Source organism: Ranitomeya variabilis, chromosome 1, assembly GCF_051348905.1.
Source record: "Ranitomeya variabilis isolate aRanVar5 chromosome 1, aRanVar5.hap1, whole genome shotgun sequence".
NCBI lineage: Eukaryota > Metazoa > Chordata > Amphibia > Anura > Dendrobatidae > Ranitomeya > Ranitomeya variabilis.
Window position 1 is genome coordinate 182,857,833 of NC_135232.1, and position 25,288 is coordinate 182,883,120.

General features: G+C 44.4%; 1 protein-coding gene across 3 annotated transcripts in view; it reads left to right on the forward strand.

The window, feature by feature from the left end:
• The first annotated feature begins 1,265 nt into the window (after window positions 1-1,265).
• Window positions 1,266-25,288, forward strand: part of LOC143793827 (uncharacterized) — an 85,452-nt gene continuing 61,429 nt past the window's right edge. For 2 of the 3 annotated variants that reach the window (XM_077280798.1, XM_077280799.1), the window contains exons 1-6: window positions 1,266-1,321; window positions 8,197-8,218; window positions 8,832-8,850; window positions 9,102-9,155; window positions 11,557-11,631; window positions 24,648-24,707. In XM_077280798.1, coding sequence (XP_077136913.1) covers window positions 1,292-1,321; window positions 8,197-8,218; window positions 8,832-8,850; window positions 9,102-9,155; window positions 11,557-11,631; window positions 24,648-24,707 — 260 coding nt within the window. In that variant the 5' untranslated portion in view covers window positions 1,266-1,291. The remainder of the gene's footprint in view (window positions 1,322-8,196; window positions 8,219-8,831; window positions 8,851-9,101; window positions 9,156-11,556; window positions 11,632-24,647; window positions 24,708-25,288) is intronic. The other variant, XM_077280800.1, reaches the window with a different exon arrangement.

The following is a 25,288-nucleotide window of genomic DNA, read 5'->3' on the forward strand; positions in this document are numbered from 1 at the left end:
ACAGAGTACCTAGCAACAGTTCGATTGCCAAGTTAAACAAGAGCGGGGAGAGCGGACAACCTTGTCTCGTGCCCTTTTGCAGAGAAAAGAGAGCAGAGAGGAATCCCGGGGTATAGATCTGAGCACTGGGAGAGCGATATAAAGCGTACGGTATATATAATCAAGAAAGGGTCCCGACAATGACATTCTGACCAGGACTTTAAAAAGCCACTCCTATTTAACATTATCGAACGCCTTCTCCGCGTTGACAGTGACCAGCGCTCGAACATCGTCACTTCCAGTCTGAGCTCCCCCAGAGTAAACCTTGTTGAGAGCTAAAAGGTCTTTTCTCCTGTTGTCCAGGATTTTTCAAAGACTCTGGCTAGTGGTTCTGCAATTTCCTCTGCTAACTCTTTTAGTACCCTAGTGTGATGTACAATAACAAATTATATTGTGTTACCGTGTTAGAAATATCAATGTGAATACTTTTCTGCCCAATGATGACAGTTATACCTTTGTAATTCAACCTGAAGAAGGAGCCTCTGTGCTCTGAAAGCTTGCAAACATATATTATTTTCTGGTTAGCCAATAAAGGTATCACTCCGAGAATAATTTTGTCATCATTGGGCAGAAATGTATTCACATCGAGTACCCTAGCGTGTAATTCATCTGGACCAGGAGATTTAAATTAATTTAAATTAGCTAAGTGTTCCCACACCATCTCATTAGATGATTATATTTATATATAATTATATTTATTATATGATTCTATTAGATATTATATGATTATATTAAATGTAAATTATATTTTAATATATGTAAATTATATTATATGATTATATTATATGAATATTTATATGGTGTGCATATTTTATAATATGATATGATCTTATTGAATATATTGAATATCATTGGCTGCAGGGCTTGCTGTGACATCACAGGATCGGCGCCATGGTCACCTCTGCAGGGATATTATGACATCATGAAAACTATATAAGCAGCCGCTCACCCGGAACTCCTTTGAGGGTTATAGTATAGGAGCCGAGAGTGAGTATGCTTCTCTTACACTCCTGCTCTGTCCTTATTATTTCCCATTTCCTATCTATATAAGTTTCTGATTTCTTATGCAAGCTTCTGATATTTCTCAATTCTCATATTTCATACATTTTTTAATGAGAAAACCATATATTTGTTAATTAGCTCATTATGGCAATATTTAGTATTGATACAACTGGTACTTAAGATCAGGATATGTATAAGGAAACTTCTCTCTTTGTCCAATTCAGGATTTGCATTTATTTACGTTTGAAAAATGATGAGCAAATATCGGAGAGAAATTCATGTAAGTCCGAAATCAGAAAAGTCCTGTAATTCAGAATAGTGACTGTAATGTTATCTCTATACGTATATATAACAATGAATTTCTGTTGTCTGATGATGTGGGGTCTTGAATCTGCGACCGTCTGATCTCTTACCTTACGCCATATCCTGCAATACAGCAATATTACTGTATATAGCAAAAATCACTGTCTTCTATGGCGCCCACCACAGGCAGAACGTCACAGGAGAGATAACATGGCAGACACAGGGGTGTTTATCCGGCTCCCAACTGTCATAACAGCCCACCGGCTCCCTGTGATCAGGTCATGCTTCAATGCCGCTGTCACCAACTGCCATCTTGCCCTGTTCATTACCAGAAGGAATCATGGGAAAAATGGAGATTCACAATACGCAGCTGATTTATAAATATATTCCACAGATTTTATCATTAAGAAAGTAGGAAATAAAGTCACATGCCCTGCTCAGTTGTCAAATGCCGCCCTCAGTTGTCAAATGCCGCCCTCAGTTGTCAGCAGATGCCCTCCTCAGTTGTCAGCAGATGCCGCCCTCAGTTGTCAGCAGATGCCACCCTCAGTTGTCAGCAGATGCCCTCCTCAGTTGTCAGCAGATGCCGCCCTGAGTTGTCAGCAGATGCCACCCTCAGTTGTCAGCAGATGCCCTCCTCAGTTGTCAGCAGATGCCGCCCTGAGTTGTCAGCAGATGCCGCCCTGAGTTGTCAGCAGATGCCGCCTTGAGTTGTCTGCATATGCTGCCCTGAGTTGTCAGTAGATGCCACCCTGAGTTGTCAGCATATGCCGCCCTGAGTTGTCAGTAGATGCCACCCTGAGTTGTCAGTAAATGCCGCCCTGAGTTGTCAGCAGATGCTGCCCTGAGTTGTCAGCAGATGCTGCCCTGAGTTGTCAGCAGATGCTGCCCTGAGTTGTCAGCAGATGCCGCCCTGAGTTGTCAGCAGATGTCGCCCTGAGTTGTCAGCAGATGCCACTCTGAGTTGTCAGCAGATGCAGGGGTCATATTCCATGCGTGATATTAATGAACGATATGAATGCTGCATGGGGCATGGACTGGCACTCTGCTCATAGATTGCGCTAGTATTAATAAATCTATCTTGTACATTAAAGGGGCATTCTCATCGCCAAGATGCTATCCCAATATATAGTAGTTGGAATAATAATATTAGCAAATACCCGCATTTAGAAATGTAGTATAGTTCTTCTGATTCGCTATGTTGCTTTCTATATGTGTAGGACATTGCAATAGCTTAGGTATCCATGGTTACAACCACTCATATAGTTACAGTTGTTAGTGGTTGTAACTATGGATACCTAAGCTACTGCAATGCCCTGCACACGAGGTAAGCGACATAGCGAATCAGTAGAACTATACTACATTTCTAATTGGAGGTATTTGCTAACATTATTATTACAGCTACTATGTATTGGGATAGCATCTTGGAGATGAGAATACCCCTTTACTAGGCGTCACACTCAATGTATTAAAAATCGCTCTGATTCTCTCAGCCGGGAGTCGCACAAGTGTTCTCCGTATGGTCATCCGTGTGTAATCCATTTGCAATGTGATGATGATGCGATTTTCTCGCATCTATGTATCTGTATGACATCCGTATGCAATGCAATTTTAACATGAGCTTTTACATACGGCAGTTCTCTCATTTACACATCGTTTTAAAACAAAATATTCTTCAAAACACACACACACATAAAATATATATACAGTATATATACAGTGGGGCAAAAAAGTATTTAGTCAGTCAGCAATAGTGCAAGTTCCACCACTTAAAAAGATGAGAGGCGTCTGTAATTTACATCATAGGTAGACCTCAACTATGGGAGACAAACTGAGAAAAAAAAATCCAGAAAATCACATTGTCTGTTTTTTATCATTTTATTTGCATTTTATGGTGGAAAATAAGTATTTGGTCAGAAACAAACAATCAAGATTTCTGGCTCTCACAGACCTGTAACTTCTTCTTTAAGAGTCTCCTCTTTCCTCCACTCATTACCTGTAGTAATGGCACCTGTTTAAACTTGTTATCAGTATAAAAAGACACCTGTGCACACCCTCAAACAGTCTGACTCCAAACTCCACTATGGTGAAGACCAAAGAGCTGTCAAAGGACACCAGAAACAAAATTGTAGCCCTGCACCAGGCTGGGAAGACTGAATCTGCAATAGCCAACCAGCTTGGAGTGAAGAAATCAACAGTGGGAGCAATAATTAGAAAATGGAAGACATACAAGACCACTGATAATCTCCCTCGATCTGGGGCTCCATGCAAAATCCCACCCCGTGGGGTCAGAATGATCACAAGAACGGTGAGCAAAAATCCCAGAACCACGCAGAGGGACCTAGTGAATGAACTGCAGAGATCTGGGACCAATGTAACAAGGCCTACCATAAGTAACACACTACGCCACCATGGACTCAGATCCTGCAGTGCCAGACGTGTCCCACTGCTTAAGCCAGTACATGTCTGGGCCCGTCTGAAGTTTGCTAGAGAGCATTTGGATGATCCAGAGGAGTTTTGGGAGAATGTCCTATGGTCTGATGAAACCAGAAAACTAGAAAACCTTTGGAGGGAGTTGAAAGTCCGTGTTGCCAAGCGAAAAGCCAAAAACATCACTGCTCTAGAGGAGATCTGCATGGAGGAATGGGCCAACATACCAACAACAGTGTGTGGCAACCTTGTGAAGACTTACAGAAAACGTTTGACCTCTGTCATTGCCAACAAAGGATGTATTAGAAAGTATTGAGATGAAATTTTGTTTCTGACCAAATACTTATTTTCCACCATAATATGCAAATAAAATGATAAAAAAACAGACAATGTGATTTTCTGGATTTTTTTTTCTCAGTTTGTCTCCCATAGTTGAGGTCTACCTATGATGTAAATTACAGACGCCTCTCATCTTTTTAAGTGGTGGAACTTGCACTATTGCTGACTGACTAAATACTTTTTTGCCCCACTGTATATATACCGTATATATATATATATATATATATATATATATATATATATATAATAGATAGATTAAAAGCCGGCAAATGATCTGCCGCTTACAGTATAATCAAAGAGTCACAGGTTAGAATAGAATAGATAGAATGCATATATATACACACACACACACACACACACGTCAGTAACACACACATTACTGTATATATATATGTATCTATTTTGCACAGAAAGATAGATAGAAGAAAAGCCGTTAATTCATCTGCCGGCTTCTGTAAAATCACTGCAGGAGCCGACAAGATAGAAGACATGGTTTACATACAGTAAATAGATGCAGAATAGGTAGATACATCGATGTCAGGAACCTATCCAATTAGTAGTGTTTGTTTGTGTGTGCAAATTATGGGACATGTATGTAATTAATAAAAGATTCTTTTGGGGGAAAAAATGGCGTGTGCTCCTGTGCAATTCTCAGAACCAGCAGAGGGAAAGCCAGCACCTGGAGGCTGATATTAATAGCTTAGGAAGGGACCATGGTTATTGCCCCTCTCTGGCTAAAAACCATCAGCTCCCAGCTGCCCCAGAAAAGTTGCATCTCTAAGATGTGCCAATTCTAGCACTTAGCCTCGCTCTTCCCACTTGCCCTGTAGTGGTTGTAAGTGTGGTAATAGTTGTGGGGTTGATGTCACCTTTGTATTGTAAGGTGATATCAAGCCCACGGCTTAGTAAAGGAGAGGTGTCAATAAGACACCTATCCATTACTAATCCTATAGTTGTTACATGTTAAATAAAGACATAGCCAGAATAAAGTCTATTAATGAAATGAAACACAACACAGTTTTCGCATTTTATTCTTACTCCTAATCCATGTGACACCCTCGGTCTCCTGTAATAAAAGTAAAATAATAAACCAACAATATACCCATACCTGTCAATAGTTGTGTCCCACGCCGCAATCCATATCTGGGGTATATACAGTTTTCAACCACGACGGTGCCAAAATGTGACTGCCCTGGCTGAAAACTACTGGTGAATGAGGAGATGCTGGTAGCGTAGCTTCAGTGACTTGCGGTGACATCACTAATGCTGTGCTACCTCACAGCCTGACCTGCGCTGAACTCTGGAGCATGGGAAATGCCAGTTCTTTTTCCCATGCTCCAGAGTTCAGCGCAGTTCAGGCTGTGAGGCAGTGCAGCATCAGTGACAGCCCGCTAGTCACTGAAGCTCCACTCCCAGCATCTCCTCATTCACCAGTAGTTTACAGCCGGGGCGGTCGCATCTTTGCACCGTCCTGGTTGAAAACTGTATATTCCCCAGATATGGATTACTGCGTGGGACTCAACAACGGATAGGTATGGGTATATTGTTGGTTTATTATTTTACTTTTATTACAGGAGATCGAGGGCGTTGGGAAATTAGGTGTGGCAGTAAGTAACTTAGAACATTAAAGGATTCTGTGCCTTTATTTCAATTAAAGGATTTTTTAATGGGTGTCTGTGTTTTCTTAACAATTTGACTATGAGGCTAGTAATGGGGGCATCTTATTGACGCCTCTCTATTACTAACTTCGGGGCTTGATGTCACAAATGATGACATCAACCCCCACAACTATTACACCACTTGCCATCGCTACAGGGCAAATGGGAAGAGCGAGGCTAAGTGCCAGAATTGGCGCATCTTAGAGATGTGCCTTTTCTGGGGTGGCTGAGAGCTGATGTTTTTAGCCAGGGGGCAATATCCATGGCCACTTCCTAGGCTATTAATATCAGCCCACAGCTGTCTGCATAGCCTTTGCTGGTTATTTATGCTAAGGGGACTCCATGTAATTTTTTGGGGGGCTCCCCTATTTTAATAGCCAGTAAAGACTAAGTATACAGTTGTGAGCTGATATTAATAGCCTGGGAAGCTCCATGGGTATTACCCCCTTTCTAGGCTATAAACATCTGCCCCAGTCGCTGGCTTTCCCTCTGCTGGTTGCGAAAATTGCGAGGGAGCCCACTCCCTTTTTTCCACAAAATAATCTTTTATTAATTAAATACATGTCCGGTAATTTGCACACACTGTACTAATTGTATTTGTCACTGACATCTATATATCTACCTATTCTATGTGTATTTACTGTATGTAATCCATCTCTTCTATCGGCTGTTGCAGTGATTTTACAGAAGACGGCATATAAATTACCGGCTTTTCTTCTATCTACCGTACATACTCGAGTATAAGCCGACCCGAGTATAAGCCGAGACCCCTAATTTTGCAACAAAAAACTGGGAAAACTTATTGACTTGAGTATAAGCCTAGCGTGGGAAATGCAGCAGCTACTGGTAAAGTTCAAAATTAAAAATAAATACCAATAAAAGTAAAATTCATTGAGACATCAGTAGGTTAAATATTTTTTAATATCCATATTGAATCAGGAGCCCCATATAATGCTCCATACAGTTCATGACGGGCCCCATAAGATGCTCCATACAAAATACGCCCCATATAATGCTCCATAAAGTTCATGATGGGCCCCATAAGATGCTCCATATTAAAATTTGCCCCATATAATGCTGCATAGAAGATTAATGATGGCCCCATAAGATGCTCCATAGAATAATGTGCCCCATATGCTGCTGCTGCTGCTGTGATTAAAAAAAATAAAACATACTCACCTCTCATCACTGGGAGCCAGTGTCCTGACCAAGTGGGGACACCGGTGTGCTATGGCGGCCAGGTGTCGTGTCACCACTGGCTAAAGCCCCCGTCACATGCGATATTCACCTGTCCCCGTTTCACCGCCGCACGCCGCTGTGTCTTCTGGGTCTCTGCAGTGACTGTTCAGGCAGAGGGCGCGCACTAAACATGTCATCGCGCCCTCTGACCTGAATGTCACAGCCAGAGGACGTGGAAGACACAGCCCGGCGGTGGAACGGGGACATGTGAATATCGCATGGCTCACCCTCCCCCGTCGTACTCACCCCTTCCTGGCGCAGTCTCTGCTTCTCTGATGGTCTCTAAGGCACTGGCAGCTTGTTCCTGTCTTCAGCGGTCACATGGTACCGCTCATTAAAGTAATGAATATGCACTCCACGCCTATGGGAGTGGAGACACATCCATATTCATTACTTTAATGAGCAGTACCACGTTACCGCTGAACGCAGGAAGAGCTGCAGGCGCCAGAGACCATCTGAGAAGCAGGGACATGCAGAGACCACATCAGGAGGGGGTGAGTATGATGTGACAGCCGTCAGCTCCTGCCGCTCCCCCTCCCCCCTGCCCCCCTGGGACAATGACTCAAGTGTAAGCCGAGAGGGGCACTTTCAGCCTAAAACTCTGAGTTGAAAATCTCAGCTTATAGTCGAGTATATTCGGCATCTTTCTGTGCAATATAAATATATACATATGTGTGTGTTACTGACAAGTATATATATATATATTCTATGTGTATATTTCTATTCTATCTTGTCTATTCTAACCTGTCAGTGTGATTTTTACAGTAGCCGCCTATGAATTGCCGACTTTTCAAAGGGCCACGGGTATGTAAAAAAATGGACAGCACTCGCATGCTGCAAGTGCTGTGCATTTTTTTCTCGCACACATAGACTTGCATTGGTGAGATTCGGGCCAATATATGCGTAAAATCGCAGCATGCTGTGATGTCACTTGAACGTAGAATACGCACAAGAATAAAAATGGTGATGTGCGCTTCCCCATAGATTAACATTGGTCCGAGTGCTATGTGATGTTTTCTCGCATAGCACTCGTCCGTATTATACGTTAGTGTGACGCCGGCCTTTAGCTTAAAAACCTGTTCATTATCCAGTGTAATGGAAGCCTGTGAGTATGTGATGTACACTCCAATGTAAGAAGCTGAACTATTTCATGGACCTTTCACACTTCTCTCTTTTCCTATTTCAGCCTGCAGACAGTACCATCCCATGTAAGTACTGACATTCTCACAGTCATTTATAGCATTTATCCCTGGCCGTGTCCCCCCGGCACCCTGCTCCGGGCTGTGCAGCGGGGCCTGAGGCTTTCCACAGCAGGCGCTCTCTAGTGATGTAATGGCGCCTGCTGCGCTGAGTCTCAGAAGCACAGGCGCTCAATGGTGGGACAGATTGTGATGACGGTTGGGGAAATGGGGGATCAGAGCAGCACTCTCCAGGACTCTCGGCCCATGTGGGCTCCAACACCCCTGCACGCCAGTCGTGACCGTATAGCCAAAACCTGATTGGCAGATCGGATCCGATATTGTGTAAGGAAGTCTCTGTACAATCACGCTGTAAAGGACGGGCTCATTCACATGTGTTTTATGTACCACTGGCCCTTATATTCTATGGAGCTAGTAACAGGTCAGCATTGGGCGAGTTGTGGATCACACTCACCCACTGACTGACTACTAGGAAAAAATGGAGAAATTTCCAGCAGTTTTTTTTTTTGCTGACAAGAGCATTGAATGACACACTGATGGTAAAAATGGACTAATAAAAGATGAAAATCGGATGCAGCTGATGGAAAGTAAATCTCATCCTAAACTGTTGTTTGTTTTTCAGCTGCAGGTGAAAATCACAGGTAAGGGACTTTCTTCTCATTGTACCGTGTGGTGCGCATGCGCCACCTCGGCTCCATCCTACAGGGGGCGTTTCAGAGCTGGAGGGTCCGGCGGGCGGATCTCCAGGATCAGCAGCGTATTCCCTATACTGTGGATAAGGCAGAGCTAAGCTGGGACGTCTATTCTAATAGATCACATCAATGACTAGTTTTAGGAAAAGTTCTAGTCTAACCCTTACTAAAAGACACACTGATGTTTCCTTGCTCTATAGGGAGAACACTTTACTGACTCAGAAGTGTCAAATTATGGAAGACATCAAAACTTTGTAAGTGAAAAAATGTAATGATCTAATATAAGGAAACCTTGTAGATTCCATAATGATCAAGATGTTTCCTTATCTCTGACGACTGATACATGTCATTCAGGCGGAGATGATACAATGTAACCTGTCTGCACATAATTATCTGTCTATACATGGAGCTGCCATTTATCAGATCCCCGTCATCTATAATATTTTACAAATGAAGATGTTATAGTGGAATTTATAGGATACAAACAGTAGAGGAATGATTATTTAAAGAACTCTTCCCATCAAAGTCTTTATCTTAACATTTTGCAATCATCATATTATATAGCACTATGTGCTTACAATTGCTCATTTTGCCTTTCTACCAGGTAATTCTTCTCTTTTTTTCTGCTCTGTGTAGTAACAGGAAGTCTCCGTTCCCTGCATTTATCATTTCCCTCCTCAATGTTTGACTTAGTTGCTCCCCCCTTCCCCCCCATAGAGTTTTACAGTGACTTGTGCAGGGAAAATTGACCTCCTGCTGCTACATAGAGCCTAGAGGGATTCAGCTAGTCAAATTTTAATCACATGATGTCATAGACCTAATGGAAAATAGAAGAATTAACTGGGTAGAAGGGAAAATGAGCAATTGTAAGTGCACAGTGCTATATAATATGGTGACTGCAATATAGTAAGAGGATAACAATTTTGATGGGAGTGCCTCTTCAACTTGCTAAATGTCCCCCAGGAGAAAACACAGGAGCCACTATTGTAGTATATATTCTTTAGAAAGAAATGACGTGTGATTTCTGTCGGGATATTCTTTTTTGCTACAAATGTATACAATATTCACTTCTGGTACATAATTAGAAAATCACCAGTAAATTAAATTAATTATGTCTGGAATAAGCAATCCTCTATTATAAATGTAAAAATGGGAAATAATATAGACAAGATGGACTACATGGTCTTTTTCTGCCAATAATCTTCTACATTTCTAGGTGTCCTCATACAGAAATGCCCTCTAGTGGCAGCTGCTGACTGATTTTTTTTTTCACTTACAGAATCTGTTAGTGATAAAATAAATCACAGCATGCCGCGATTCCAGTCTGAAATCAGATGCCACTCACCCATTCCAGTCTATGGATGCATGGAAAACATCAGACTGCACTCAGATGACACCTGAGTGCAGTCCGATTTTCACAGACTCACACAATAGAAAAGATGGATAAATCGTGTTCTCCATCTTCTGCTCACAGTGTGATCCAAATGTTTCATTCAAGAGAGTCAGATAACATTAAGCTGACATTCAGATCAAAGTTTAATCAGAGAGTCACTAGCATAATCAATCCGATTCCCTCAGATGAGAGAATCTACGGTCATGTGACCATGGCATTAATGGAACCATATCACCAGGTGTTTGATGCCCCATCTAAAAGCAACAATTCCAACAATCTGTCACTTACTGGGCTGCTTGCTGCAGTTCTAATACAATCACTGTTTTATCTGCTGCAGATCTAGCAGAGCTCTGAATGCTGAGCTCTGTATAACTCCGCCCACACCACTGATTTGATGCTTTTTGTGTACACTGTGCATAGGCAAAAAGACTGCAAAACGGGTGGGTACAGAGTTACATGGAGCACATGAGTATGGAGGACTACATGGCAGCAGGGTTACTGGTCTTTTATTGATAATCTCAAGCTGATAAAACCGTGATTTTAACAAACTACAGCAAGTAATCCAGTAAGTGACACGACACTGAAAGCAAGATTTTCATCTCTACATTATGCTCCTCTCAAATTAGGTGGCAAATACCCGGTGTCAAATTTTCTTTACAGAATCTTTCACCAAGATTTTGCTGTGTAATCTGAAAGTAGCATATTGTAGGGACAGAGACCCTAATTCCAGCAATGTATCACTTACTGAACTGCTTTCTGCAGTTTTAATAAAATCACTGTATTCTCTGCTACAGATTTAGCAGTGCTCTTAATGCTGAGCCCTGTATAACTTTCCCACACCACTGATTGGCAGCTTTCTAGGTAAATTGTGCATGACAGAAAGCTGCTAATCAGTGGTGGGAATGGAGTTATACAGAGCAGGAGGACTATATGGCAAGTGACAACTAGTCTTCTAGTGATAATCTCCTGCTATTAAAACAGTGATTTTATTGAACCCAGAGCAAGCAGTCCAGTAAGTGACATAGCTGGAATCAGGGTCTCTGACCCTATATCATGTTGCTCCCATATTAAATAGCAATAATCCTGCTGACAGATTCCCTTTGACAGTTTAATAAAGGAAATGTTGGCAGAGAAAGCACCTAGAATGGAGAGAGAAGGGGAGGAATGTAGCGCATCTGTAACGGTCACCAATACTGTGAACATCTTAATAATTGCTGGTATTTGTATAATTCAATATGAGAGATATTTTCCATGTACAATAGGGAGAAGTACATAAACTTCCTGCAAGAGGAAATTGAAGAGAGGACAATCGACCTTGAAAACCCACAAGTGACTCAGTAAGTGCTGAGGTTTATTGCGCTAATTACACCAAACATTATAGATGAGGAATTATCTATATTATTACAGTTTCTCCACTCCCCTCCCACTGTGGACTGTGACATACTGGGGGGCTTAGTCACACTTTACACTCAGTCACAGGGAAATCTGACTGGGGAGAACCAGAGTTACCAGCAAGATTCAATGACCCCCTCCCACTATACAGGGGGCTACAACACAGCCCCGTGTGGGAGAAAGAAGCAGTGCTGCCCCCAATACAGACATGGCTGAGAGCACAGTGCAACCTAGAGTGATAGAGGGGATGCGACCCTAAACCAGCACTGTGGACCCTCACTCTCAGGATCTCTGGGGGTACTGGTAGATGGAGCCCATCTTCTAAGACTCTCTGGTAGGGTTGAGCGACTTTCATTTTTTTAAGATCGAGTAGGGTTTTGGGAAACCCGATTTTGTCCAGAGTCGAGTCGAGTGCAGTCGGCCGATTATCGCTAAAAGTCGGGGATCGACCGAAACACGAAACCCAATGCAAGTCAATGGGGAAGCATAGTCGGCAGTGAGTGGAGGCCAGGAAAACACCTACAGTGCCCATTTTAATGCCAAAAACATCCATTCTTGTTTCTGAAGCTTGCCAATCTTAATTAACTGTATAATAATAGTTGGGCATAAGGAATTGGGGGAAAGTTGTGGGGGGAGTAGGGCTGGCTCAAGTTTTTCGTGGGCCCAGGAAATGCGGACTACGTCACGGCGGTGTTGCAGGGAAAGGTAAGTATTTAAAAGTTGCAAGTGCTGTGATCCTGAGCAAGCAGGGGGGGCCCACTCGTTCGCATTGCCACTGGCACAGGGCCCCTCAAAGTACGGCGGTGTGTTTGCATGGCGGGGGCGCCTCCCACCAGCAGCGACACTTTTGCGTACTCTGAGGGGCCCTGTGCCAGTGACGTCGCCAACGAGTATGCCCCCCCACCTGATGAAGGAACCTGCACTTTCATCTGCACCTTCCTCTTTGTCCCTGTGTAAGGTGGTATAACATGCGGGAAGGGGAACCTTACTTTCAGCAGGGTCAGATTCTGGCTGTGTAGAGTACAAGGGGAATGTAGTGGTCTAGGTCAATGTACCAGCAGACTCATTTAGCAGTGGCTGGGCAATGGGCAGGATGAGGAGGAAACAGATATAGGGCCAAAGAATAAAGTAGGCTACATGCAGTTCAAAATTGGTAACAGGACTAAACAGGCGGCATTGCTTTGTTCAGTGGAGTAGCAAACCCAAGAGCAGCAGACACTGTTTCAAGGGCCTAACCACACTAGTAGGCCAAATGCAGTTTAATATCTGATAGTATAGGGCGAAAGCCAGAATGTGGAAGCTCAGCTTTGTTCAGTTGAGGACAACACCAGGGAGGGGCAGACACCTTTAGTAGGCCGGAAAAGCCTATTGCATTTTTTAAAATGGTAATTTGGAGCAGAAGGTTGAAGCTCAGCTTTATTTAGTTGAGGGCAACACCAGGGAGGGGCAGAAGCCGTTAGTAGGCCCTAACCACCATTTTTTTTTTTTTTAAAACCACTTAATGAGAGCCGGAAGGTTGAAGCTCAGCTTTATTTAGTTGAGGACAACACCAGGGAGGGGCAGAAGCCGTTAGTAGGCCCTAACCACCATTTTTTTTTTAAAACCACATAATGAGAGCCGGAAGGTTGAAGCTCAGCTTTATTTAGTTGAGGACAACACCAGGGAGGGGCAGAAGCCGTTAGTAGGCCCTAACCACCATTTTTTTTTTAAAACCACTTAATGAGAGCCGGAAGGTTGAAGCTCAGCTTTATTTAGTTGAGGACAACACCAGGGAGGGGCAGAAGCCGTTAGTAGGCCCTAACCACCATTTTTTTTTTAAAACCACTTAATGAGAGCCGGAAGGTTGAAGCTCAGCTTTATTTAGTTGAGGACAACACCAGGGAGGGGCAGAAGCCGTTAGTAGGCCCTAACCACCATTTTTTTTTTTTAAACCACATAATGAGAGCCGGAAGGTTGAAGCTCAGCTTTATTTAGTTGAGGACAACACCAGGGAGGGGCAGAAGCCGTTAGTAGGCCCTAACCACCAATTTTTTTTTTTTTAAAACCACTTAATGAGAGCCGGAAGGTTGAAGCTCAGCTTTATTTAGTTGAGGACAACACCAGGGAGGGGCAGAAGCCGTTAGTAGGCCCTAACCACCATTTTTTTTTAAAAACCACTTAATGAGAGCCGGAAGGTTGAAGCTCAGCTTTATTTAGTTGAGGACAACACCAGGGAGGGGCAGAAGCCGTTAGTAGGCCCTAACCACCATTTTTTTTTTTAAAACCACATAATGAGAGCCGGAAGGTTGAAGCTCAGCTTTATTTAGTTGAGGACAACACCAGGGAGGGGCAGAAGCCGTTAGTAGGCCCTAACCACCATTTTTTTTTTAAAACCACTTAATGAGAGCCGGAAGGTTGAAGCTCAGCTTTATTTAGTTGAGGACAACACCAGGGAGGGGCAGAAGCCGTTAGTAGGCCCTAACCACCATTTTTTTTTTTTTTAAAACCACATAATGAGAGCCGGAAGGTTGAAGCTCAGCTTTATTTAGTTGAGGACAACACCAGGGAGGGGCAGAAGCCGTTAGTAGGCCCTAACCACCATTTTTTTTTAAAAACCACTTAATGAGAGCCGGAAGGTTGAAGCTCAGCTTTATTTAGTTGAGGACAACACCAGGGAGGGGCAGAAGCCGTTAGTAGGCCCTAACCACCATTTTTTTTTTAAAACCACTTAATGAGAGCCGGAAGGTTGAAGCTCAGCTTTATTTAGTTGAGGACAACACCAGGGAGGGGCAGAAGCCGTTAGTAGGCCCTAACCACCATTTTTTTTTTTTAAACCACATAATGAGAGCCGGAAGGTTGAAGCTCAGCTTTATTTAGTTGAGGACAACACCAGGGAGGGGCAGAAGCCGTTAGTAGGCCCTAACCACCAATTTTTTTTTTTTTAAAACCACTTAATGAGAGCCGGAAGGTTGAAGCTCAGCTTTATTTAGTTGAGGACAACACCAGGGAGGGGCAGAAGCCGTTAGTAGGCCCTAACCAAAGTTGAAGGCCAAATGCAGTTTAATTTCTGATACTATAGGCCGAAAGCCAGAAGGTGGAAGTTCCGATTTAGACAGTGGAGGACAATTTGAATTAGGGACTGCAGACAGACTTAGTAGGCTGTCCCCTGTGGACCATGCATCCACCACATTAACCCATTGCGCCGTAATGGACACGTAATCTTCCGTGGCCATGCCTACAGGTCCATGCGTCTGTTGTCAGGTGCACCTTTGTACTCACAGATTGCCAGAGTGCATGGACAATGCGGTCTTCTACATGCTGGTGGAGGGTTGGGATGGCTTTTCTCGCAAAAGAAGTGTCGACTGGTTAGCTTGTAGCGTGGTACAGCGTAGTCCATCATGGCCTTATTAATAGTAAATAAAATATATAACTAGGCTCTATGAACTTTTAAATAGGTTCCAGGGGTACACGGGCAGCATTGGTGTGGTCAGTGGAGGAGTATTGCAAGTAGGGGCTGCAGACAGGCTATCAAAGGCCTAAAATAACAAACAGTAGGCAGTCATGGCAGTTTTACATCGGTTACATGGATACACAGGCAGGCACTCCAGGCAGCATTGTGCTCAGTGGAGGAGTATTGCAAGTAGGGGCCGCAGACAGGCTATCAAAGGCCTAAAATAACAAACAGTAGGCAGTCATGGCAGTTTTACATCGGTTACATGGATACACAGGCAGGCACTCCAGGCAGCATTGTGGTCAGTGGAGGAGTATTGCAAGTAGGGGCCGCAGACAGGCTATCAAAGGCCTAAAATAACAAACAGTAGGCAGTCATGGCAGTTTTACATCGGTTACATGGATACACAGGCAGCTAGGTGGTGAGTGGAGGAGTATTTAAAGTAAGGACCGCAGACAGGCTATCAAAGGCCTAACATAACAAACAATAGGCTCATGGCAGTTTTACAGCGGTTACATGGATACACGGGCAGGCAGCTTGGTGGTGAGTGGAGGAGTATTTAAAGTATGGACCGCAGACAGGCTTCGAAGGCCTAACACAATAAAATGGGCTGGCTGTAGGCACTTTAAAATTGGTTCCAGGGGTACACGGGCAGCAGTGGTCTGGTCAGTGGAGGACTAGTGGAAGTATGGACCGCAGACAGGCTTCGAAGGCCTAACACAATAAAATGGGCTGGCTGTAGGCACTTTAAAATTGGTTCCAGGGGTACACGGGCAGCAGTGGTCTGGTCAGTGGAGGCCTAGTGGAAGTATGGACCGCAGACAGGCTTCGAAGGCCTAACACAATAAAATGGGCTGGCTGTAGGCACTTTAAAATTGGTTCCAGGGGTACACGGGCAGCAGTGGTCTGGTCAGTGGAGGCCTAGTGGAAGTATGGACCGCAGACAGGCTTCGAAGGCCTAACACAATAAAATGGGCTGGCTGTAGGCACTTTAAAATTGGTTCCAGGGGTACACGGGCAGCAGTGGTCTGGTCAGTGGAGGCCTAGTGGAAGGAGGGACCGCAGACAGGCTTCGAAGGCCTAACACAATAAAATGGGCTGGCTGTAGGCACTTTAAAATTGGTTCCAGGGGTACACGGGCAGCAGTGGTCTGGTCAGTGGAGGCCTAGTGGAAGTATGGACCGCAGACAGGCTTCGAAGGCCTAACACAATAAAATGGGCTGGCTGTAGGCACTTTAAAATTGGTTCCAGGGGTACACGGGCAGCAGTGGTCTGGTCAGTGGAGGCCTAGTGGAAGGAGGGACCGCAGACAGGCTTCGAAGGCCTAACACAATAAAATGGGCTGGCTGTAGGCACTTTAAAATTGGTTCCAGGGGTACACGGGCAGCAGTGGTCTGGTCAGTGGAGGCCTAGTGGAAGGAGGGACCGCAGACAGGCTTCGAAGGCCTAACACAATAAAATGGGCTGGCTGTAGGCACTTTAAAATTGGTTCCAGGGGTACACGGGCAGCAGTGGTCTGGTCAGTGGAGGCCTAGTGGAAGTATGGACCGCAGACAGGCTTCGAAGGCCTAACACAATAAAATGGGCTGGCTGTAGGCACTTTAAAATTGGTTCCAGGGGTACACGGGCAGCAGTGGTCTGGTCAGTGGAGGACTAGTGGAAGTATGGACCGCAGACAGGCTTCGAAGGCCTAACACAATAAAATGGGCTGGCTGTAGGCACTTTAAAATTGGTTCCAGGGGTACACGGGCAGCAGTGGTCTGGTCAGTGGAGGACTAGTGGAAGGAGGGAGCGCAGAAAGGCTTCAAAGGCCTAAAATAACAAACAATAGGCTCATGGCAGTTTTACAGCGGTTACATGGATACACGGGCAGGCAGCTTGGTGGTCAGTGGAGGAGTAGGGACCGCAGACAGGCTATCAAAGGCCTAAAATAACAAACAATAGGCTCATGGCAGTTTTACAGCGGTTACATGGATACACGGGCAGGCAGCTTGGTGCTGAGTGGAGGAGTAGTGCAAGGAGTGTCTGTCCCAGTACTCCCAAAATATAAATAGATGTTAATGTCTCGCAAAACAACCAAAACAAAAAAAAAGATGGCATACTTAGGTACAGGGGTGGGCTCATCTGCTGTGTTTCTGACATAGTAATTTGGCAGTAACTATTTAATGGTGCCAATATAGGACACAGACACAGACTACTTTAAGTTGCATCATAGATGTCTACAAATTTGTATTGTCAGTGCCAGACATTGAATGATGTCAGCGAATAGACTAAAGATTGGTGGAGCTGTGCGACATAATTTTGCACGTAGTACAGCCCAGTTTGAGCTGGGGTAGGGGGGAACTCTCTTGAGGCCGGCGGGACCGCCCCAGGGCCACTCATGTTACAACGGTGTGTCTGACGTTGGGTGCGCACCACCACCGCCAGAGACACTACATTGTACTATGAGGGACCCAGTAGCAATGCCGTCAACCAAAAGCGAGCACACCCACCTCTTCAGACAAACAGCAGTCTCACGGGTGCTTGCGCCAAGTCGCGATACCACGGCCCCGTGTGGGGAGTTTGGCCATTTAGGGAGGTGTAAACATGTCGTATGCTGTACAATCTGCAGCAGCAAATTAGACATTAGAAAAGTAATTCACAGGCAAGAGCTTTTCATAGGAAAGCTAGGTGTCGGCCGGGCAAGGTGGGGCAAAAGATTTTGAAATCCAGTTGTGGTTCATTTTAATGAATGTTAGATCGTCAACATTTTGGGTAGCCAGACGAGTCCTTTTTTCGGTTAATATTGACCCTGCAGCACTGAATACTCTTTCTGATAGGACACTTGCTGCCGGGCAAGCAAGCTCCTGCAATGCATATTCTGCCAATTCTGGCCAGGTGTCTAATTTGGAGGCCCAGTAATCAAATGGGAATGACGGTTGAGGGAGAACATCGATAAGGGATGAAAAATAGTTAGTAACCATACTGGACAAATGTTGTCTCCTGTCACTTTCAATTGATGCAGCAGTACCTGTCCTGTCTGCGGTCATAGCAAAATCACTCCACAACCTGGTCAGAAAACCCCTCTGTCCAACGCCACTTCTGATGTGTGCACCCCTAACACTCCTAGTCTGCTGCCCCCTGGAGCTCGTGTGAGAACGATCACGTGCGCTGTGTGCTGGGAATGCCTGAAGCAAACGGTCAACAAGAGTTGATTGTTTGGTTGCTAATATTAGTTCCAAGTTCTCATGTGGCATAACATTTTGCAATTTGCCTTTATAGCGTGGATCAAGGAGGCAGGCCAACCAGTAATCGTCATCGTTCATCATTTTCGTAATGCGTGTGTCCCTTTGTAGGATACGTAAGGCATAATCCGCCATGTGGGCCAAAGTTCCACTTGTCAAATCTCCGGTTGTGATTGGTTGAGGGGCAGTTGCAGGCAAATCTACGTCACTTGTGTCCCTCAAAAAACCAGAACCCGGCCGTGACACGCAACCAATTTCCTGTGCCCCCGTGAAAGTTTCCGCATTAAAAATATACTCATCCCCATCATCCTCCTCGTCCTCCACCTCCTCTTCGCCCGCTACCTCGTCCTGTACACTGCCCTGACCAGACAATGGCTGACTGTCATCAAGGCTTCCCTCTTCCTCTGGTGCAGACGCCTGCTCCTTTATGTGCGTCAAACTTTGCATCAGCAGACGCATTAGGGGGATGCTCATGCTTATTACGGCGTTGTCTGCACTAACCAGCCGTGTGCATTCCTCAAAACACTGAAGGACTTGACACATGTCTTGTATCTTCGACCACTGCACACCTGACAACTCCATGTCTGCCATCCTACTGCCTGCCCGTGTATCCTCCCACAAATAAATAACAGCACGCCTCTGTTCGCACAGTCTCTGAAGCATGTGCAGTGTTGAGTTCCACCTTGTTGCAACGTCTATGATTAGGCGATGCTGGGGAAGGTTCAAAGACCGCTGATAGGTCTGCATACGGCTGGCGTGTACAGGCGAACGTCGGATATGTGAGCAAAGTGCACGCACTTTGAGGAGCAGGTCGGAGAACCCAGGATAAGTTTTCAATAAGCACTGCACCACCAGGTTTAAGGTGTGAGCCAGGCAAGGAATGTGTTTCAGTTGGGAAAGGGAGATGGCAGCCATGAAATTCCTTCCGTTATCACTCACTACCTTGCCTGCCTCAAGATCTACTGTGCCCAGCCACGACTGCGTTTCTTGTTGCAAGAACTCGGACAGAACTTCCGCGGTGTGTCTGTTGTCGCCCAAACACTTCATAGCCAATACAGCCTGCTGACGCTTGGCAGTAGCTGGCCCATAATGGGACAACTGGTGTGCAACAGTGTCATCTGCCGATGGAGTGGTTGGCCGACTGCGTTCTGTGGAAGAGCTGTAGCTTCTGCAGGAGGACGAGGAGGAGGAGGAGGGGGTGCGAACGCCTACAGCCAACTGTTTCCTAGACCGTGGGCTAGGCACAACTGTCCCTAAATTGATGTCGCCTGTGGACCCTGCATCCACCACATTCACCCAGTGTGCCGTGATGGACACATAACGTCCCTGGCCATGCCTACTGGTCCATGCATCTGTAGTCAGGTGCACCTTTGTACTCACAGATTGCCTGAGTGCATGGACGATGCGCTGTTTAACATGCTGGTGCAGGGCTGGGATGGCTTTTCTGGAAAAAAAGTGTCGACTGGGTAGCTCGTATCGTGGTTCAGCGTACTCCATCAGGGCTTTGAAAGCTTCGCTTTCAACTAACCGGTAGGGCATCATCTCTAACGAGATTAGTCTAGCTATGTGGGCGTTAAAACCCTGTGTACGCGGATGCGAGGATAAGTACTTCCTTTTTCTAACCAGAGTCTCATGTAGGGTGAGCTGGACTGGAGAGCTGTAGATCGTGGAACTTTCGGGTGTGCCGGTGGACATGGCAGACTGAGAGACGGTTGGAGACGGTATTGTTTCCGCCGGTGCCCTACATGCAATATTTCCTCCTACAAAACTGGTGATTCCCTGACCCTGACTGCTTTTGGCTGGCAAAGAAACCTGCACAGATACTGCCGGTGGTGCGGAAAATGGTGGCCTTACAGTGACGGAAGGGATGTTGCGTTGCTGACTAGCTTCATTGGCCGAGGGTGCTACAACCTTGAGGGACGTTTGGTAGTTAGTCCAGGCTTGAGAATGCATGGTGGTTAAGTGTCTATGCATGCAACTAGTATTTAGACTTTTCAGATTCTGACCTCTGCTTAAGCTAGTTGAACATTTTTGACAGATGACTTTGCGCTGATCAGTTGGATGTTGTTTAAAAAAATGCCAGACTGCACTCTTCCTAGACTCTGATCCCTTTTCAGGGATTGCAGACTGAGCTTTAACCGGATGGCAACGCTGTGCTCCAACAGGTTTTGGCTTTGACACGCGTTTTGGTCCAGATACGGGCCCGGCAGATGGAACCTGTTGCGATGTTGATGCCTGCTGCGGCCCCTCCTCCACCTCCGCTTCTGAACTACTGCCGCCTGCACCCTGTTCCCCCAATGGCTGCCAATCGGGGTCAATAACTGGGTCATCTATTACCTCCTCTTCGAGCTCGTGTGCAACTTCGTCTGTGTCACTGTGTCGGTCGGTGGTATAGCGTTCGTGGCGGGGCAACATAGTCTCATCAGGGTCTGATTGTGGATCTGTACCCTGAGAGGGCAATGTGGTGGTCTGAGTCAAAGGAGCAGCATAGTACTCTGGCTGTGGCTGTGCATCAGTGCACTCCATGTCAGAATATACTTGTAATGGGCATGGCCTGTTAAATGTTTCACTTTCTAAGCCAGGGACGGTATGTGTAAAGAGCTCCATGGAGTGACCCGTTGTGTCGCCTGCTGCATCCTTCTCTCTTGTTGTAGTTTTTGCTGAGGAGGACAAGGAAGCGACTTGTCCCTGACCGTGAACATCCACAAGCGACGCGCTGCTTTTACATTTACCAGTTTCGGAAGAGGAGGCAAAAGAGCTAGAGGCTGAGTCTGCAATGTAAGCCAAAACTTGCTGTTGCTGCTCCGCCTTTAAAAGCGGTTTTCCTACTCCCAGAAAAGAGAGCGTTCGAGGCCTTGTGTAGCCTGACGACGAAACTGGCTCCACAGCTCCAGACTTAGGTGGAATATTTTTATCCCCACGACCACCTGATGCTCCACTACCACTACCATCATTACCAGCTGACAATGAACGCCCACGACGACCTCTTGCACCAGACTTCCTCATTGTTTTAAAATCTTAACCAAAGTAACTTTATTTGTTGCTATCAAACAACTTACACGGTGAGCTATAACTTCAGTATGATTTCAATATCCCTTAACAGGTTGGTGAGACCACAAGGAAAATCAGGCACAATGTTACACACTCTGTTTTCTGTGGCACAAAATCACAGAGATGACACACACGCAGGACTGTCACTCAAGCACTAATGTCAATATTAATCTCCCACCTAATTTATTTATTTTTTTTTCTCAGGGAGACTTTAGAAACCAAATAATATTAAAAAAAAAAAAAAAAAGGCTTTCTATGGCCCACAATTAGAGAGAGAGAGGTGGCACAACCAGGAGTCAAGACTGGCGCACAAGCTGAAAGGGCAATATTACTCTCCCACTGTTTTTTATGTTTTTTTTGTTTTTTTCAGGGAGACTTTAGAAACCAAATAATATTAAAAAAACCAAAAAAAAAAAAGGCTTTCTATGGCCCACTGAATGAAAGGGAGAGAGGTGGCACACCCAGGAGTCAAGACTGGCACACAAGCTGAAAGGGCAATATTACTCTCCCACTGTTTTTTTAGGTTTTTTTTTTTTTTTCAGGGAGAATTAGAAACCAAATAATATTAAAAAAAAAAAAAATAGGCTTTCTATGGCCCACTGAATGAAAGGGAGAGAGGTGGCACACCCAGGAGTCAAGACTGGCACACAAGCTGAAAGGGCAATATTACTCTCCCACTGTTTTTTTATGTATTTTTTGTTTTTTCAGGGAGACTTTAGAAACCCAATAATATTTTAAAAAAAAAATAAATAGGCTTTCTATGGCCCACTGAATGAGAGGGAGAGAGGTGGCACACCCAGGAGTCAAGACTGGCACACAAGCTGAAAGGGCAATATTACTCTCCCACTGTTTTTTTAGGTTTTTTTTTTTTTTTCAGGGAGAATTAGAAACCAAATAATATTAAAAAAAAAAAAAAAAAAAAAAAAAATAGGCTTGCTATAGCCCACTGAATGAGAGATAGCACACACAGCAGTGGCACACAAGCCCTTACTGAGGCCAATATTTTTCTCCCACTGATTGATGTAGTGTTTTTGTGTTGAGGTAGAATTTAGAACACAAATCACGGAAAAAATAAATAGGCTTTCTATGGCCCACTGAATGAAAGGGAGAGAGGTGGCACACCCAGGAGTCAAGACTGGCACACAAGCTGAAAGGGCAATATTACTCTCCCACTGTTTTTTTATGTATTTTTTGTTTTTTCAGGGAGACTTTAGAAACCCAATAATATTTAAAAAAAAAAATAAATAGGCTTTCTATGGCCCACTGAATGAGAGGGAGAGAGGTGGCACACCCAGGAGTCAAGACTGGCACACAAGCTGAAAGGGCAATATTACTCTCCCACTGTTTTTTTAGGTTTTTTTTTTTTTTTCAGGGAGAATTAGAAACCAAATAATATTAAAAAAAAAAAAATAGGCTTTCTATGGCCCACTGAATGAAAGGGAGAGAGGTGGCACACCCAGGAGTCAAGACTGGCACACAAGCTGAAAGGGCAATATTACTCTCCCACTGTTTTTTTATGTATTTTTTGTTTTTTTCAGGGAGACTTTAGAAACCCAATAATATTTAAAAAAAAAAATAAATAGGCTTTCTATGGCCCACTGAATGAGAGGGAGAGAGGTGGCACACCCAGGAGTCAAGACTGGCACACAAGCTGAAAGGGCAATATTACTCTCCCACTGTTTTTTTATGTATTTTTTGTTTTTTTCAGGGAGACTTTAGAAACCCAATAATATTTAAAAAAAAAAATAAATAGGCTTTCTATGGCCCACTGAATGAGAGGGAGAGAGGTGGCACACCCAGGAGTCAAGACTGGCACACAAGCTGAAAGGGCAATATTACTCTCCCACTGTTTTTTTAGGTTTTTTTTTTTTTTCAGGGAGACTTTTGAAACCAAATAATATTAAAAAAAAAAAAAAAAAAAAAATATAGGCTTGCTATAGCCCACTGAATGATAGCGCACACACAGCAGTGGCACACAAGCCCTGACTGAGGCCAATATTTTTCTCCCACTGATTGATGTAGTGTTTCTGTGTTGAGGTAGATTTTAGAACACAAATCACGGAAAAAATAAATAGGCTTTCTATGGCCCACTCAGTGAGAGATGGCACACACAGGGATGGCACTGTAGCAGAAATGCCAATCTTAATCTCCCACAAAAAAAAAACAAAAAAAAAAAAAAACTGTCCTACAATTACTATCTCCCTGCAGTAATGTAAGCCAGGTATGGCAGGCAGCAATAGGAGTGGACTGATGCACAAATTAAATAAAAAGTGTGGACAAACAAAAAAGATAGCTGTGCAGAAAGGAAGGAACAAGAGGATATGTGCTTTGAAAAAAGCAGTTGGTTTCCACAGTGGCGTACACACAGCAATACAGCTATCACGGAGCCTTCTAGGGCAGCCCAATGAGCTACAGCGCTGAGGGGAAAAAAAAAAAAAAATAGCTTCCACTGTTCCTGCACACCGAAGGTGGTGTTGGACAGTGGAAATCGCTGCAGCACAAGCGGTTTGGTGGTTAGTGGACCCTGCCTAACGCTCTCCCTGCTTCTGACGAAGCGGCAGCAACCTGTCCCTAAGCTCAGATCAGCAGCAGTAAGATGGCGGTCGGCGGGAACGCCCCTTTATAGCCCCTGTGACGCCGCAGACAGCAAGCCAATCACTGCAATGCCCTTCTCTAAGATGGTGGGGACCAGGATCTATGTCATCACGCTGCCCACACTCTGCGTTCACCTTCATTGGCTGAGAAATGGCGCTTTTCGCGTCATTGAAACGCGACTTTGGCGCGAAAGTCGCGTACCGCATGGCCGACAAGCACAGGGGTCGGATCGGGTTTCATGAGACGCCGACTTAGCCAAAAGTCGGCGACTTTTGAAAATGATCGACCCGTTTCGCTCAACCCTACTCTCTGGTAATAGGGTTGGTGCCACACGATTGGAGGATGGCTGACGTGGTACCGTGGCAGCCAAGTAGGAAAGGGTTCTTTACAGTTAGAGCAGTCAGACTGTGGAATGATGTAGTAATGGCCGACACTATAACAGCTTTTATACAAGGGCTGGATGAATTCCTCAGTACACAGAACATTGTGGATTATAGATAATTTAGTGACAAAATGTATAATTGGTGGAGAAAGGCTGAACTTGATGGGCCTAGGTCTTATGGCACCAATGTAACTATGTAAATCAGATGGATGTATTGTAATGTGTATAATGGGTGAGTCACGATACGAGGCCTCACGTGTAAAAACTTTTCTATTACAGACCAAAAAGAACCAAAAGAAAGAGATGGTTCAGATGGTTCAGCTTGTGTTGCGCCACCGAGTACGTATATTATATTAGTGAATATAATATTATATGTAAATGAGGATATAAGTGCACCAAGGGCGGGGCGATTCCAGTCTAGTGCCCATATGGCCGGTGTCACACTCAGCGTAGGGAAATGCGGTCCGTATTTTACAGGCGTAATATGCAGAAATTTTCCCAAAACAGTGTTCCGTATGTCATCCGTAAGCAGGGTGTGGCTGCGTATTTTACGCATGTTAACCTCCGTATGTAATCCGTATGGCATCCGTACTGCGTTTTTTTCTCGCAACCTTGCAAAATGGACATATAATGGATCCATGGGCTCAAATATTCGTGAAAACATATATACAGTCTATATATATATATATATATATATATATATATATATATATATATATATATATCAGTGAGACACATGTATATATATATATATATATATATATATATATATATATATATATTTATATTTATTTATATTTCATACAGCGCTAGATAGCAGAAAAGCCTGTAATTCACTTGTCGGCTTTTGCTATCTCCTTATCAAACCCGACAGGATATGAGACATGGTTTACATACAGTAAATCATTTCATATCCCTTT